Here is a 15,198-nt window from a genome sequence, read left to right on the forward strand (position 1 = left end):
GCCTCAGCCTCCTGAGTAGCTGGGATTACAGGTGCCCGCCACCACGCCCAGCTAATTTTTGTATTTTTAGTAGAGACGGGGTTTCACCATGTTGGCCAGGGTGGTCTCAAACTCCTGACCTCGTGATCTGCCCGCCTCGGCCTCCCACAGTGCTGGGATTACAGGCGTGAGCCACCACACCCGGCCTCATTCTAGGATTCTTAATACATCACGTAACTTCAGGCTTCCTGTGTTCTAGAAGAGAGTTTTGGGGGCCATCTTTTTAGAGTCTATTTTTTTGTTTTCTGAGAGTATTGAGAAACTTAAAAATCCTTCTTGAAGCAAGGAAATTTGTATCAGAATTAATTTCTGGAAAATACCTGGTTGTGTTCTGTGGGTGTGAGCTCTGGTCTGTGACCTCTGATCAAACAGTAAGGAAGGTAGTGTGGTAGTGTTTACTTCTAGAGAAAAAATATAAGCAGTTTTTTTGAGGGTCACAGGATGGGATGTTTAGGAGTGATGTTTTATATATATATAGATATAGCTATAAATATACACATATACATACACACACACACACACACACGCACACAAAGGACTGTACATTACCGTGATTTTTGTAGAGGAAGTCTCAGTAATAAGAAGGGTTTCAAAGTTAACCTCTCATCCGTGAACTTGTTAAATGAAACCAGGCATTCTGGGAAGAACACTTGCTTCTGGGTCTTGCTTTCTCTTTGCAACAGTTGGGAAGGTAGAGAAAGAGAATCAATACAGAATCCATAAACTTGATCTCTGGCTCCTACCCTTCTTAAATAATATTAGTAGTGCAAGATACCTTGTCACACCTGTGCTCTGCTACCACTGGCTTTCTCTTTTCTTGTCTGTCTTTCGGTTCATGTTGGGCTGGTGTGTTTTATTTTCTGTCTTCAAAGGGAAATTGAAACTGTAGGAGAGGGGAAGGAATAAATACATTTATATGTCTTCTTGACCTAGGTTGCAAAAGCAATATCTTGGTTTAAGAAAATGTGATGGAAGGATTCTAGAGAAATGCCTTCAGGAGATGTTTCTGTTTTCAAAGTTGTCAGGGAGGGATTGGGGAAGGGAAATTCAGAGCAGGCCTAAAGCAGTGTTGGTATTGGTTGTGCTTGTTTCATTCCTTCCCCCCACCCCCCCCTTTTTTTTTTTTTGCACCCATAAGCACAGCAGAATCGTGCTTGTTAACTATTCTAGAGTCAGGTCGCTTTCTGTGTAGGATTTAGGAACATCAATAGACACTGCATGATAAAAACAGTGGAATTTTGTAGCATTGTTTTCTTATTCCTAGAACTTGATTAATTTCTCTTGAACTTGAAAGATTCTTGAAAGATTCTCTGCTTCTACTTCCACTTGCTACTTGTACTCAGTGAGTGTCTAGGCCTGGGAGTTAATGAGATTGAGTCTTCTAGATCTTTGTGTGGTTGTGACGTGGAAAATGATCTAGTGTATTGTGTTGTGTTGTATTTCTAGAACTCTATGGCTTTGACGTGCTCATAGATTCTACTCTGAAGCCATGGTTGTTGGAAGTGAATCTCTCTCCTTCTTTGGCCTGGTAAGTCAGTTCCATCAACTACAAAAGGACAAATCTTCAAGTAGTACTTAAAGCACTTTTTTTTTTTTGATCATTTCTCTTGGCACTAGAAGACTGTTTTTTTCCTAGTTATTAGGTGGAGATAACCAGACTTTCTTAAATTAGCTGGTTTATGGCATAATATCAAAGTGCATATGACAACCATGGATCTCTGTCTTCCTAGTCAATTTACAATTATATGATTCCTGTTTATTAGGTTTCTAAGGGATGATTCTTGCATTCAGTTTTATCCCTGTAGTTTTTTTAATAGTAGGTCTTCTATTAAGGGTAAAGAAATACATAAGGTATTTCCTTCATTACCAAAAGTTTTACAGGTTCAAATCCACATATACTATAAAAGTATAAACCTGGATCTAGGGCCATGTGGATAATATGTGATCCTTTTACCCTGTCTCATGTTTAAAGTCATCCAAGTTTAAAGTCAAAAACTTCAAACAAGTTAAAAATCTTTTTTTTTTACTAACCTATTGTTTAGAAGAAGAAAAGAAACATATTTTTCAATACCAGGGAAGATTCTTATTATATTTGCAGCTACAGCCAGAAGTTCTGTTCGCTGTACACTTCTCTAAACTGAGAACTCTAGAGATTTATGCCAAAGACCACCCAGCTGCTGAGTTTTTAAGGATGAGAGATATTGGCAAAATGCCAAGGAATCAAATAAAGACAGATTGACTACTTTTGGAGTGGGAGTTTGGCTTAACCTCCATAGTAAGGTGTAGAGCTAGATATTACAGATGCTTCAGATGTTATGCAACTTTCGTCAAGTCAGCCTTTTGCAGGTTGCCCAGTAAAGTATATTATACTATACTTTAAAAGTTAGAAATCCCCAGAATGAGGCACTGAGTATAGCAGCCAGAGCAGTTTGGTTCATGGAGGAACACCTCAGCACTGAAGCCACCATGGCCGTCACTGCCGCAGGGAGGCCTCTTGCTTTTGGTCGATGTTGTTTTTGTTTTCTTGTGGGTTCCCGCCCATCTGGTGAGATTTTGGTATAACTTGTATTTATTTATTTATTTATTTATTTTGCCATATTTGCAAGCCTGCAAGCCTAAGAAATTTGTTTTAGAGCAGACAATAAAGACTTAAATAAGTACCAATGTGGCCAGAGTTGCTTCTCTTGCGTGTGAATGTGACTTGACTGTTGCAGCAGCAAAAAGTAATTTGAATGGTGGTGGGCACACTCATAAAAGAGCATACTGAAAATCTGAACCTCTAAAATCCACAGTCTTAATGAAGCGGTGTTCTTGACTTGTGCAAATTTTGAATTGCACAAGATCTTCTGGTGTAAAGAAAATTGCATGTTAGAGAATCAATAGATGGTGCTGCGTTTGCATTACAGAGGATGAATTTAACACCAGGATTTCATTTCTCATATTTTTGCCCAGGATTTTTCCCCCACCGCCCCCGTGGATTTTATGGGCTTTATGTGTTGCTCTTCATTGACATTTGGAAACTTTGCTATATTGGGACCCATTAGAGGGCGGCTGTTCTGTTAACCTACACACTTATCAATTGCTCTTTTCTTTCTCTGTTCTGTTAGTGATGCGCCTCTGGACCTAAAGATTAAAGCCAGTATGATTTCAGATATGTTCACTGTTGTAGGTGAGTAATAGTATTTTCTGAACTGGACTCACATAAAAATTAACCGGAGTGTCCATTTTGTCAGACTCCATAGGTTTTGCCAACTGGCAGTTCCTAAGCCATGCTGAATGGTTTGTACTAAAAAATTATATTTTCAGGGAAATGTTTATATGTTTCTACACCCCTTGGCTCCATCCTGTCCTGAGGCTGAACCACAACTAAGGCTGAGACCTGAGGCACAGGAATTAGGAGCTGAGGAAGAGAATTAGCAAAGATCTGGAGAAAGTATATTTTTCTCCAAGCTGGGAAAGTAAAACCCACTGAAGAAGCCTTGTTGCAAAGGAGACTGGCTATATTTCTGCTAGACAGTCTCTACTGGTCTCAACGTGATCCCTTCTGTAGTAGTTATAACCAAAGCAGCCCAAAGAAGAAATCTCATTTGAAGTAGATAAGCCAAAACTTTGAAGTGGAGATGGGCAGTCAGGTGGGTATTTTGTGGGCTTGTTGGTTTTTTTTTAGGTACTGTAAAAAGACATAATAAAATATATTTGAAATGAACTAGTGCCTGATGTACCAGCAAATGCTGTAAAACTTAGCTACTCTATTCTCCCTGGATGGGAATCTGCTTCTTTTTAGGAAGTAAGTGAAATTAGCTGAAGTCCAGTTTCCAAAGCCATAGATAATCTACAAAGCCCATTTTGAAAGTTGCCAATAGACCACCTTCTGCAGTTCCAGAAGTAGATCATGTAACAGGACAAGACTGTTCACTTGCTTTTGTAAAAATAACTTTATTTTCCAGTCATCATCCAGGTAGCCACTTTAAAGTAACTTGTTTTTATTAACAACTGTGTGTTTTAAAATGGTAATTTGCAGTTACTCTTAGGTTCTTCAAAAATCTACATCTCTTTCTCACTCAGAATCACATTTCAGCTACCCAACCAGCAAGGTTAATTCATCTGGATATTTCCCTTTTCTTCTCTCTAGTTATGGTGGTTCAGAGTTCAGAGTGTGTGTGTGGGAGAGTTGTGCATTATCCTCCTGAGGATAGATCTCTGTGATATTTATGACAGTGAAACTGAGTTTGTATATCTAAAGAAAAGGTGCAGCCAGACCTGCTAATTTCTTAGAAAATGGCAGGTTTTAATGTTGCCCATTCCCCATTCAGGATTTGTGTGCCAAGATCCTGCCCAGCGGGCATCAACTCGGCCAATTTATCCCACCTTTGAGTCTTCCAGGCGAAACCCTTTCCAGAAACCTCAGGTAAGCCAGTTCCACAGCAGGGAGCCTGAAGGAGGCTTACTGGGAAGTGGCGGCTGATGTAACTGAGGGAGCAGAAGCACTGTGGGTATGAGGTCACTTAGACCAGGAGAATTTGGGGATCACTCTAGACAGGAGGCAGTAATATTCAGCTGTGGCTAATAGCTTATGCTTTCAACATTTTCCAACAAACTTACTCCCTGTTTTTTGTTTTGTCTTTTCTCTTGGTTTCTTTTTTTCATTGTCTTCCTTTTTTCTGTTTTTAAAAATCACGTTTTTTCCGCCTCAGATTGATATGCTCAGAAACAAGGCACGGAAAAGGAGCCTATTAATTCTTAGTCATTACTGCATTCTTTCTGATCTTCAGACTAGCTTTGTAAAGAAGATGCTTTCTTGAAGTAGTATCTTCTCTACAAGTAATTCTCCTCAAAGGACCCTCCATGATCATGAGTTATTGATTGAGGCTAAATGAGATAAAAGCCCAAAGAAACTTATACTTGTCTAAAATATCATTTGATCAAGCATTGCTTCGGTCTTTGTGTACTGTGCATTTTTGTTTCGGTTAAACCAATCAGCTGATCCTTCTATTTACTCATTCCATCATCTCATCAGTCCCTGCCTGTTTTGACCCTGCTAATTTTCCACTTTTGTTTCTTGGCCTTTAACATTTCTTCTTATTTAAAAAAAAAAATCCACTTTGCTCTTCTCTTCCCATCTGGTTTGATGGCTTTGCCTGCTCAGACATTTTGGAAGTCTTTTCTTATTAAATCCATCGTGACCTTTACTTTTCATTTTAACATTTATTTACTTGTTCTATATTACATTGTTTTGCATTCATTGATTTGTTGCTTTTAAATTGTTCTGTACTCTCCTGCCAGATTGTAGGCTCTTTGAAGGCATAAGCAGTTTTTTCTTCCTACTCCCCATTTTCTTTTTCCTTTTCTTCTCTCCTTTTATCCCTGCCCCAACTCCACTTTAACCCTTTACTCCTCACTTTTTTCCTCCCTTCTTCCACTCTCATTCCTCCTCTTGTTCCTTTTGCTTGCTAGTCTCATTTGGAGTAGTGCTATTTTCTGTTTGCCAAACCCGTATACTATTATTTATTCAGGTAATTTTTTATTAGAACAGTGTTTTCAAATTCAAATGCCTAGAGGACCTGCAGGCAGGTAATATAAATGAGTAAATAGAGGCAGGCATAAAACAGCTAAGAGTGATATGACTGAGGTAAACTGGAGAGTGCATACCTCATCTGAAAGGGGTGGCTGTTTTACTAATGTGCTCTAGTTAATTACTGTCATGCATAAGTGTGGGCCAGGTGTTACGAGATCTTCCTATTGTCAAGAGAAATCAGAAATCTTACTTTTAAATATTGGCAGTCACTTCATTAGAAACAATACTTTGCAGGCCAAGCATAACATGTCTTTGAGCTGGATTCAGTCTATGCCTATCTATGACCCCGTGCTGTAGAATTATTCCCTAATTAATGTTGGGATGTGGAACAGGGTGTACTGTATTTTAAAGGCTATTATCTTGGATTAGATATAAAATCAGTTACCAGAGTTGTACTTGATCAGTGCATCATCACAGATCAAAGGGTTTTCTTTAATTTTTAATAAGAAAAAGTAGAGGATTAACCTAGTTGTACTAGAAAAACTTAATTTAGGCAGTCACATTCCTTTGCAAATTGTTTCCTGTAGTATCTGTGGCAAGAACCACAGGATTATGTATAAAGGATCATGAACATTTCTGTGCAGCTTTAACACAGTTTCTGCCAAGTTTCACTTCTAGAGGTAGCTGTATTGCCAGTCTTAGATGAATTGGTTCCTTTTCTTAGTTTGCCTGTCAATTTTATTGGCAACTCTTTGCAAACTCTAGAAAATCTGTTCAATGCTTGTTTTGCCAACTGGTAGGTAATGGCATGATTTCATCCATAAGCAGCCTACAGGACACTTATATAAAGGCTAAAGGAACTGTAGATTGGTCGTGTGTACTGTGTGAAACCAGTTTGTCAGGTGGACTAGTTGACTTCAGGATCTTCAGTATCTGGCCCTTAGTAGGATTGTGCCCTCAGTGGTGAGAAGTTGAAGCTGGAATATATATGGCATAGGAGAAAGCAGTGTGAAAGATAATAAATGTTCTAACCTTCCAACCACAAAGTGTAGGGCTCTTGCTTTTGGTTTCTGCTTGGAGATTATTTTTTCCTTTTTTGTATCATAGATCTAGGAGATGGAAAATGTAGGCATATTAGGAGAAGATAAGGGTTTATTCCATTTTTCTGTCTTTTATAGCGTCCAGTATCTGCACAGTTTCAGTCGTCAAAGGCCAAGCAGGTAAGTTCTAGATCTTTTGGAGACTTCATTCAAAGTTTATTTTCATTCTCCAAATGGGAAGTTTTTTAGCTTTAGTTTTTCATGGTACATATTTTTATGTACCTATTTTTTTGCGCAGTTTAATAACAAAATGAATGAAAATAAATGCATAGAAGTCTTTTTGGTTATAGAATATAAGAGTAGAGGATGCAGGAACTTAGGGATCCTCTTTTCCTGATAGTGATTATACTGAGATGGAGACAGTTGAATTTAAATGAGGAACAGGGGCCTAAAGGCATATCTATCACTTTGACCAAAATAATCCAGGAAGGAAATTTTCCAGTTCACAAATGAACTTCCTTTTTTTTTCAGACATCTTATGAAACATACTGTTGTCTATAGCTTAATATTGGAAATGTTTTCACATTGGGTGTAGGGTTGTATTTGAGTTCCTTAGCAGGTGACATTTCAAATATGTAGTGATTTGCAGTTTATAAATCTTAGAAGCTCTGCCACAGTAGTGTCTCAGATGCTACCTTTGAAATACAAACATCTTTCTTTCTGAATGATCAGCATTTGCTTTCTTACTGTTTTTGTTAGCAGTATTTGAGATTAACCATTGCTTTCTTCTGCACAGATTTAAAAAATTCTTTTCGAAGTAATAGGCTAGCAATGGGGGTCCTGTGCCTGCTATTTGATGCTGTGGTATGAGGGATATAGATATTCTCATATATAAACGTGTTACTGCAACTGTTGTTTAGCAAAAAGCTCCAGTATATTTATTTTGGCGTTTGTACTCTCTGATGCAATTTCTGGTAAGCTTGAATGCTTGACGTGTAACTTTTCTTAGCTACTGTTTCTGATAAAGTGATTTATATGGTTTATGTGAATCCAAGAAATGAAAAATAAGTTACTGGATGCCTTGTCTAATATTTAGTAACTGATTAATGTGGCTCTGTAGTATGAGTTTTGGTGCTTAGTTGGTGGAATTCAAAACTCTATAATATGTAGTATTTTATATTTAGTAAATACCTAAGTATGCTAGTTGCTCCCATGGCAGAAAACAAAACAAAATAATGCTGTTGACTTCAAAGAGCTTATATTCTAAATATACCTGAAACTAATGTACTGAAAGGAGTACGTTAGGAAAGGGGTACTCTTTCATAGCCTGTGGCATTTGACTCTAAAGAAGTGTCTTTGATATGTAATTCTAATTTATTTTTACTTATTTATTTGAGACAGCGTGTCACTCCATCACCCAGGCTGGAGTGCAGTGACGCGATCACAGCTCACTACAGCCTGGACTTCCTGGGCTCAGGTGATCCTCCCACCTCAGCCTCCTGATTAGCTGGGACTACAGGTGCACACCACCACGCCTGGCTAATTTTTTGTATTTTTGGTAGAGATGAGGGTTTTGACTTGTTATCCAGGTTGGTCTGGAACTCCTGAGCTCAAGCAATCTGCCCACCTCGGCCCTCCCAAAGTGCTGGGATTGCAGGCATGAGCCACCATGCCCGGCTTTTGATATGTAATTCTAATCTTAATTTCTCATTATCAATTTTAATTCCATTACATCTAGTTGCATCGCTTGAATTACCGTAGGTTGTAATAGGCTTGTTGGAGAGCAAGACCTCTCTTTAGTAGTAATGTATCTGAATACTTGCTTACGCGACATAAAGCCTTTCTGGCGTTGTTCAGCCAGCTTTAAACATGTTGAATTCTTTGACTTTTATTGTACTTTGCAATGTTCTATTTTGTCATTGTCTTTCTGTTAACGAAGCATTCTTAACTTCACAGTATTTTCATTGGAGCTAAGTAAAAAAAAAAATTTCTTTGTTCTGACCAGTTAGACTGTGTCAAGCTTTCTTTTTCTGTTGCTGTCAGATTGTGAATTCTCTTAGTCCTTTGCCCATTTTCTGCCTTTTCCTTTTTAAACCATTATCTCTACACTTCTCCTTTCTCTTTAATGTCTATGGTTCAAATTTTCCACTCACCAGAAATTGTATGGCATGGTACTGTGGAAAGAATATGGACTTTTACAGTCTGATAGACCTGGATTCAAATTTGAGCTCTGCCAAAAACTAGCAATTAGACCTTTGGGCAAGTTCTCTTACCTCTCTGAGGCTCAATTCCCACATCTGTCATATGGGGATAATAATATATACATGAAGTTATGGTGAGGAAGAAATGATAAAATAGAGGTAAAATATTCAGGATAAGTGCTAGACATGTAGTTTACACTAAGAAGATTTACTCCCCTTCACACTTTGAGTCTTTTGATTTTCCCATTGTCTAGATCTCTTGTTATTTTGATATTCACCTGTTTGTAGTCATGTTTTTCACATTTGCCATCATCCACAAATGCTATTTTGTTTTTCCTTCCAGACGTTAATGAAGATTCTAAATAATGCTTAGTTAATACCTATTCCAGAAATCACTTTCTAACTTGATTCACTGCTATTTATCTTACAGTTACACTGTTTTCGGTTTTTGTTGATGTGTTATATTCTGGCACTAACCCCCAACTGGAAATATAATTTAGAATAAAAATTTTGTGAAATTTTCTCAAATGCTTCTCTAAAATCCAAAGACATTTAATATATTGCTATAGTTCCCCTTTTAAAAATCTTGTCCTAAAAATCAAACTTTTAAAGCATGTTTTAAAATAAAGCATTCTCCGTACTATTCTTCATAAGCCCATTGTCCTCTAAATTATTAGGGATTTTTTCCTTTTAATATTTGTTCCATTATTTTACTAGGGATTCGAGTTAGGTTTACCAGGCAGTAACCACCAGGAGCATACTTCTTACATTTTTGAAGATTAGTACCTCATTTGATTTTTTTCTAATCTGGTACCTCCTCAGTTCTTCATGATTTTTCAAACATAATTATAAGTGGTTTGGGTAAGTTTTGTTTGTTTTTAAAGCCAATTTCCTTAATAACAAGATGCATGTCTCTCAGACCTGCTGGCTTACGTTTATTCCAAATTTCTAGATGCTGTTACACAAGCCTACTTACTTTCTCCCCTCCACCTGCCAATTTCAAAGGATACCCTGATTATCAGTATGTTTAAACCTTCTCTTAGAAGCCATTTCTTTTGTCCATTTCCACTCAGATTTATTGATAATGTGGTCTTTTCCATTTGTTTTCTTTCATTCCATAACATTCATTTTGCTTTTAAACTTGATTTTACCTTTTGTTTTTTAGATGGTAAAATGTATCACATATAAATTGAGCTATTTCTAGTTCCTTTGCTTTTAATGAAGAATTCCAAACTTTGTAAAACTGCGTTGGGAGATTTTTATTCTTTGCATGTGTTCTCTGTAAAGCAAATTTTATTTTTGCCCCTCAATTATGATATATTCTTAGGATATCTTGCCATTTTTCCCCATTCCACATTTTGTTAAGTTCTTCTCATCACTGGTACTTGCCAGCTTTTTTTAGCCTGAGAGTCATTTTCTGATTCAACATCTGTTTCTTACTGCTTTGATTGAGTAGAGACTGGTGGTTCCTTGTCTCATTAATTTCACATTTTCAGCCAGTTGTTCCTTAGCAGTGATGGTTAGATAAGTAAGGTTTCTTTTCTGGGAAGATTTCTGAATCATAAGTTGTACTATTGATAAATTTATCTTTGGTGCATGTTGCATGGCAGAAGTCTTAACTCAACAGTAATTTGACAGTTTATAATTTATCTGAGCACTGGATATCTAAATCATGTATCTTTTAGCCAGAGGCAATGGTTCTCCTCTCTAAGTTCAGAGGACCCTTATTTGCTTAGTACATTCAGTCAACTCATGGGAATATGTGGATTTATTATATCTACCACCCACAGAATGTAGTTGATGTGCCCAAAGGCAAAACTACAGAATGACTTGCATTTGGACTGTTTTGCCCTTGTTTTTGATAGTCTTGGTGGCCTTTCAAATCAGTCTGATTCCTTTTTTTTTTTTTTTAACCTTTGCTTTGTTTTTAATCTCCAAGTGTGTCTCCTTGACACTCATAAGCATTTATTTTCTTTTTTTCTGTCCATCTTATCCTTTCTTCCTTTCTTTCTCTACCTTTTCTTTCACCTGTGTCTATAACTCAGGTCACAGAATTATAGACCTTTCTCAGAGCTCTTAAATACCCTGACTAGAAGCACAGACCTGAATTCCTACATGCCTCTACCCGACCCCAGATGTTCACAAATAACGTACACAGTAGCTAGACCTAGAATTGTAGGCTGTAACAAAGGAGTGGTTGTGAATCTATATGGGAGACAACTCTTTGAAAGTGATTGGCAGAGAAGTTTTAAGAGTTTTGGGGTGCTAATTCATTGATTACAGAAACCACATTAGGTTAGTAGGAGAAGGTTGCCACATCATTATCTCAATTTCTAGAAGCCAGGAATATTAAAAAACCATTAAAAACAATACCCAGGAATTGGAAGTTCTCATTAGATGTCATTCAATAGTGATTTGACCCTTGTTCTTTTAAATACAGCCATGCATTCCTTAATCTGTTTAATAGTTAATAACTTTTTCTTTAAGTACTTTTAATTAACTTTTGATACAGCTTTTAGTGTATCAACCTTCTAAGTAACATTCTTTCTGTTCTTAAATGCTTAATAAAAATACCTATTTTTATTATATCATTTAAATGAATGCTTGTTTCTTACTCTCTCTTTACGTAATTTGAGATTTGAGGCCCTTAAATAGTGTCATGTAAGAAAGCTACTTAACTTTAGAGGACTAACTGCCAGTGGCTTTATTGTTTTGTTTTGTTTTTGAGACAGAGTTTTGCTCTTGTCACCCAGGCTGGAGTGCAATGGGGCAATCTTGGCTCAGTGCAACTTCCGCTTCCAGGGTCCAAGCGATTCTCTTGCCTCAGCCTCTCACGTAGCTGAGACCATGGGCATGTGCCACCATGCCCAGCTAATTTTGTATTTTGAGTAGAGACGAGGTTTCACCATGTTGGCCATGGTTGATCTCGAATTCCTGACCTCAGGTGATCCACCTGCCTTGGCCTCCCAAAGTGCTGGGATTACAGGTGTGAGCCACCACACCAGGCTTTGCCAGTGGCTTTATGATCAGAGACATGCTGTGATGTGTGAACTAGGTAAGTATTTTTTGGCAAACAATAAGTAGTGTGTGATCACGAGAAAAGTCATCAAACTATCCATTTAATATTTTTGGCTTTTTCCAAATTATACATTAAATAAGCGTTCACACTTTTTAAAGATTTATAAACAATGGTTGTATTATTTATATTTGTTTCCCTCCTAAATCTTTCAACTTTCCCCTATAAACCCTCTCATTTTAACATCTACTATTTAATGTATTCCCAGAGATTGAGGAAGTAAAAATATTTCCCAAAATCCTTCTGCAAAGTTTACTTCTAGCCATGATTGATGTCAGCACTTTCATGTATTTGTTTGTTCAACCAATATTTCTTGGTTGACTTCATGCCAAGTACAGTGTATTGTTCTGGATGTTGAAGATACCACAGTAAAAGCCCCTGCACTTCACATGTTGCTTACATCTGTTGATTTCATGGTTTTCTTGATACAGATATCCATCACAGAGTTGCCCATCAGAAAATTTAGCTTTTATAACTCCCGTGCTAGCTTTGGAGATTGGTTAGTTGGTGTCTCTTGTGTCCAAAGATAAAACCATCCATGGTTGGTTATTTGTGTACATGAATATATTAGTCTGTTCAGGCTGCCATAACAAAATGCCATAGGCTGGCTGGCATCTCTTCTTTTTTTTTTTTTTCTTTTTTGAGATGGAGTCTTGCTCTGTTGCCCAGGCTGGGGTGCAGTGGCATGATCTCAGCTCACTGCATGCTCTGCTTCCTGGGTTCATGCCATTCTCCTGCCTCAGCCTCCTGAGTAGCTGGGACTTCAGGTGCCTGCCACCACGCCCAGCTAATTTTTTGTATTTTTAGTAGAGACAGGGTTTCACCATGTTAGCCAGGATGCTCTCAATCTCCTGACCTTGTGATCTGCCCACCTTGGCCTCCCAAAGTGCTGGGATTATAGGCATGAGCCACCGCGCCCAGCCACCATCTCTTCTTATAAGGACGCTAATCTCATTACACCAGGGCCCCACTCTCATGACTTCATCTGACTTTAATTACCTTCCAAAAGCCCTGTCTCCAAATGCTGTCACATTGGAGGTTAGGACTTCAACATGAGAATTTTTGAGAGAAACCAACATTTAGTCTATAACAACGAGTGTTGCTAAAAAGGCCAAAAGTTAGTTACCAAAATGCCTTTGAATAGATATTCTACAAATAGAGAAAGACAAATAATACCTCGTGACAATGGGGCTGCTGCTCTCTGGTTGAAGTTACTTCTAAGAATCAAGGGGACAATTTGCACACGTGGGCAAATTCTTTCTTACGTTTTGTACTTGGCAGATTTGTCTTATTTTTGTCTGTCACTTCATCTATTTCAATAATAGTGTATTATGCTTTTATACTGACTTCCTTTTTTACCTTTCTATTTCTCCACTCGCATAAAATCAAAATCACTTAAAACTTATGTTTTCAGATGATCTCCCTCATCATCATGTAGAAGCTGAAATAGTCGAGATCCTCTTCTGGGATCAGTGATGAACAGGGCCCATTTGGCTGCCTTCTTGGAGTACCAGGGTAGTCATGCTTGTTCCAGGCCTCTTGAAGTCCAGCAACCACAGTGATAGCCTTTTGGCCACAGCTCTTTTCTGTGTTACTGATGACTCTCATCTCAGTATTTCCCCCTCAAATTGTAAAACATTTTACAGCCCAACTTTTTCATTTGTGATATAATAGATTGTTCCTTGGTTTTGTGTCTTATGTCTCAGTTCTCTTAATTCTTCATCTCCTGTGCTAAAAAGAATATACTCACTGAAATAAATACACATTTATTTTTCTATTGAGGGCATCTTCAGATTTTTCCATATCCTTGAAATATTGGATGTGCTCTAAAACCAAGGTTTGGGTTAAATACTAGCTTAGAAAGTCACATGGACCTCATTCTTTCTTTCTTCTCTTTTCTCTCTCAACCCATAGTGTTCTTTTACTATTCTGTTTTATCCTCTTGCCTTTGAGTTTATTAGCTTTCATCTGTTTTCCAGGGTTCCAGGCTGAGATTAATTACAGAAAGTGGGCTATGAATTTGAGTTTATATATCTTAGGAAAGATAATGATGTTGAGGGAATGAACAGAGGGTAATGAGGAATAATGAAAACTTAAAAAATTTTTTTTACTATTTTCATTTTCTTCTCCTTAGCGTTGCCGTCCACTCTCTGCCAGTGATGCGGAAATGAAAAACCTCGTGGGCTCAGCCCGGGAGAAAGGGCCAGGGAAGTTGGGTGGTTCTGTGCTTGGTCTGTCAATGGAGGAGGTAAAGATAAGTTCATTTTAGGCTTTTGTGAGTTAACACAGGATTTAGTGAAAATTAGTGAGTGATAATATTCATGACAAACTCATGTCTTATATTGAAAAGAGAAAGATTCAAGATGGGAGAAATGTTTTCTCAGGGAAGAACATTTTAAATGGAATTAATTTCTCCCTTCATGCTGCTTTCATATTCTTGGGTCATAACTATCTTCCTTTGTCCTATAGCCACATGGACTCCAGTTTTCAAAATAGGTACTAATTTTATCTTATTTTTCATCTAGATCAAAGTTTTACGTAGGGTGAAGGAGGAGAATGATCGGAGAGGTGGATTTATTCGCATATTTCCTACATCTGAGACATGGGAAATATATGGGTGAGGTGACTACCTTTTTTTTTTTTATTCTTTACCTGAGGTCCATAGAATTAGATTAATTGTGATACACTGTCATCGCTGCTCCCCCCAAGGATGCTTTTCTTATTTTGTTTGTTTATTTATAATATGATAAATATTATCCAACCCAAGAACTAGATTATTGACAGTAATTTAATATACCTGTGTATTATTTCTCCCTTTTAATCCTCTGCCTCCCTCCTAACTAGCTTCTTATCCCAGGGTTAGACACTGTCCTAAACTTTGTGTTTATCATTACCTTGATTTGAAAAAAAAAATTGTTTTATCTATATGTGTGTCTAAGCAATATATTGTTTTATTGAGATCTAGTTTACATGCAGTAAAATGCATCTATTTTAAATGTACAGTTTGAAGATGATTTTTGGCAACAGTAGGCACCAGTTTAACCACTCCTACTGCCACAATGAAGATATAAAATATTTCCATCACCCTCATAGCCCTCTTTATCTCCTTTTATATTCATTCCTCCACATGACCCCGGGCTTCAGACATTATGACCTGCCTTCTGTCATTACAGTTTTTCTACAGTTCCACATAAATGGAATCATACAGTATGTACTCTTTTGTATCTGGACTCTTTTGTTCAGCGTAGTGTTTTTCATATTCATATGTGTTGGTTTATGAAGAATAGTTCATTATTATTATTATTATTATTTACTATGTCACTGTTT

At 37.4% G+C, this 15,198-nt stretch overlaps 1 protein-coding gene across 51 annotated transcripts in view; it reads left to right on the forward strand.

Moving 5' to 3' along the window:
- TTLL5 (tubulin tyrosine ligase like 5) overlaps positions 1-15,198 on the forward strand; it is a 295,793-nt gene that overhangs the window by 70,620 nt on the left and 209,975 nt on the right. For 31 of the 51 annotated variants that reach the window (XM_063715226.1, XM_063715251.1, XM_063715254.1 and 28 more), the window contains exons 13-18: positions 1,486-1,567; positions 3,147-3,208; positions 4,353-4,447; positions 6,733-6,774; positions 14,006-14,119; positions 14,397-14,488. In XM_063715226.1, coding sequence (XP_063571296.1) covers positions 1,486-1,567; positions 3,147-3,208; positions 4,353-4,447; positions 6,733-6,774; positions 14,006-14,119; positions 14,397-14,488 — 487 coding nt within the window. 51 annotated transcript variants of the gene reach the window in all.

This window comes from Pongo abelii, chromosome 15 (assembly GCF_028885655.2).
Source record: "Pongo abelii isolate AG06213 chromosome 15, NHGRI_mPonAbe1-v2.0_pri, whole genome shotgun sequence".
NCBI lineage: Eukaryota > Metazoa > Chordata > Mammalia > Primates > Hominidae > Pongo > Pongo abelii.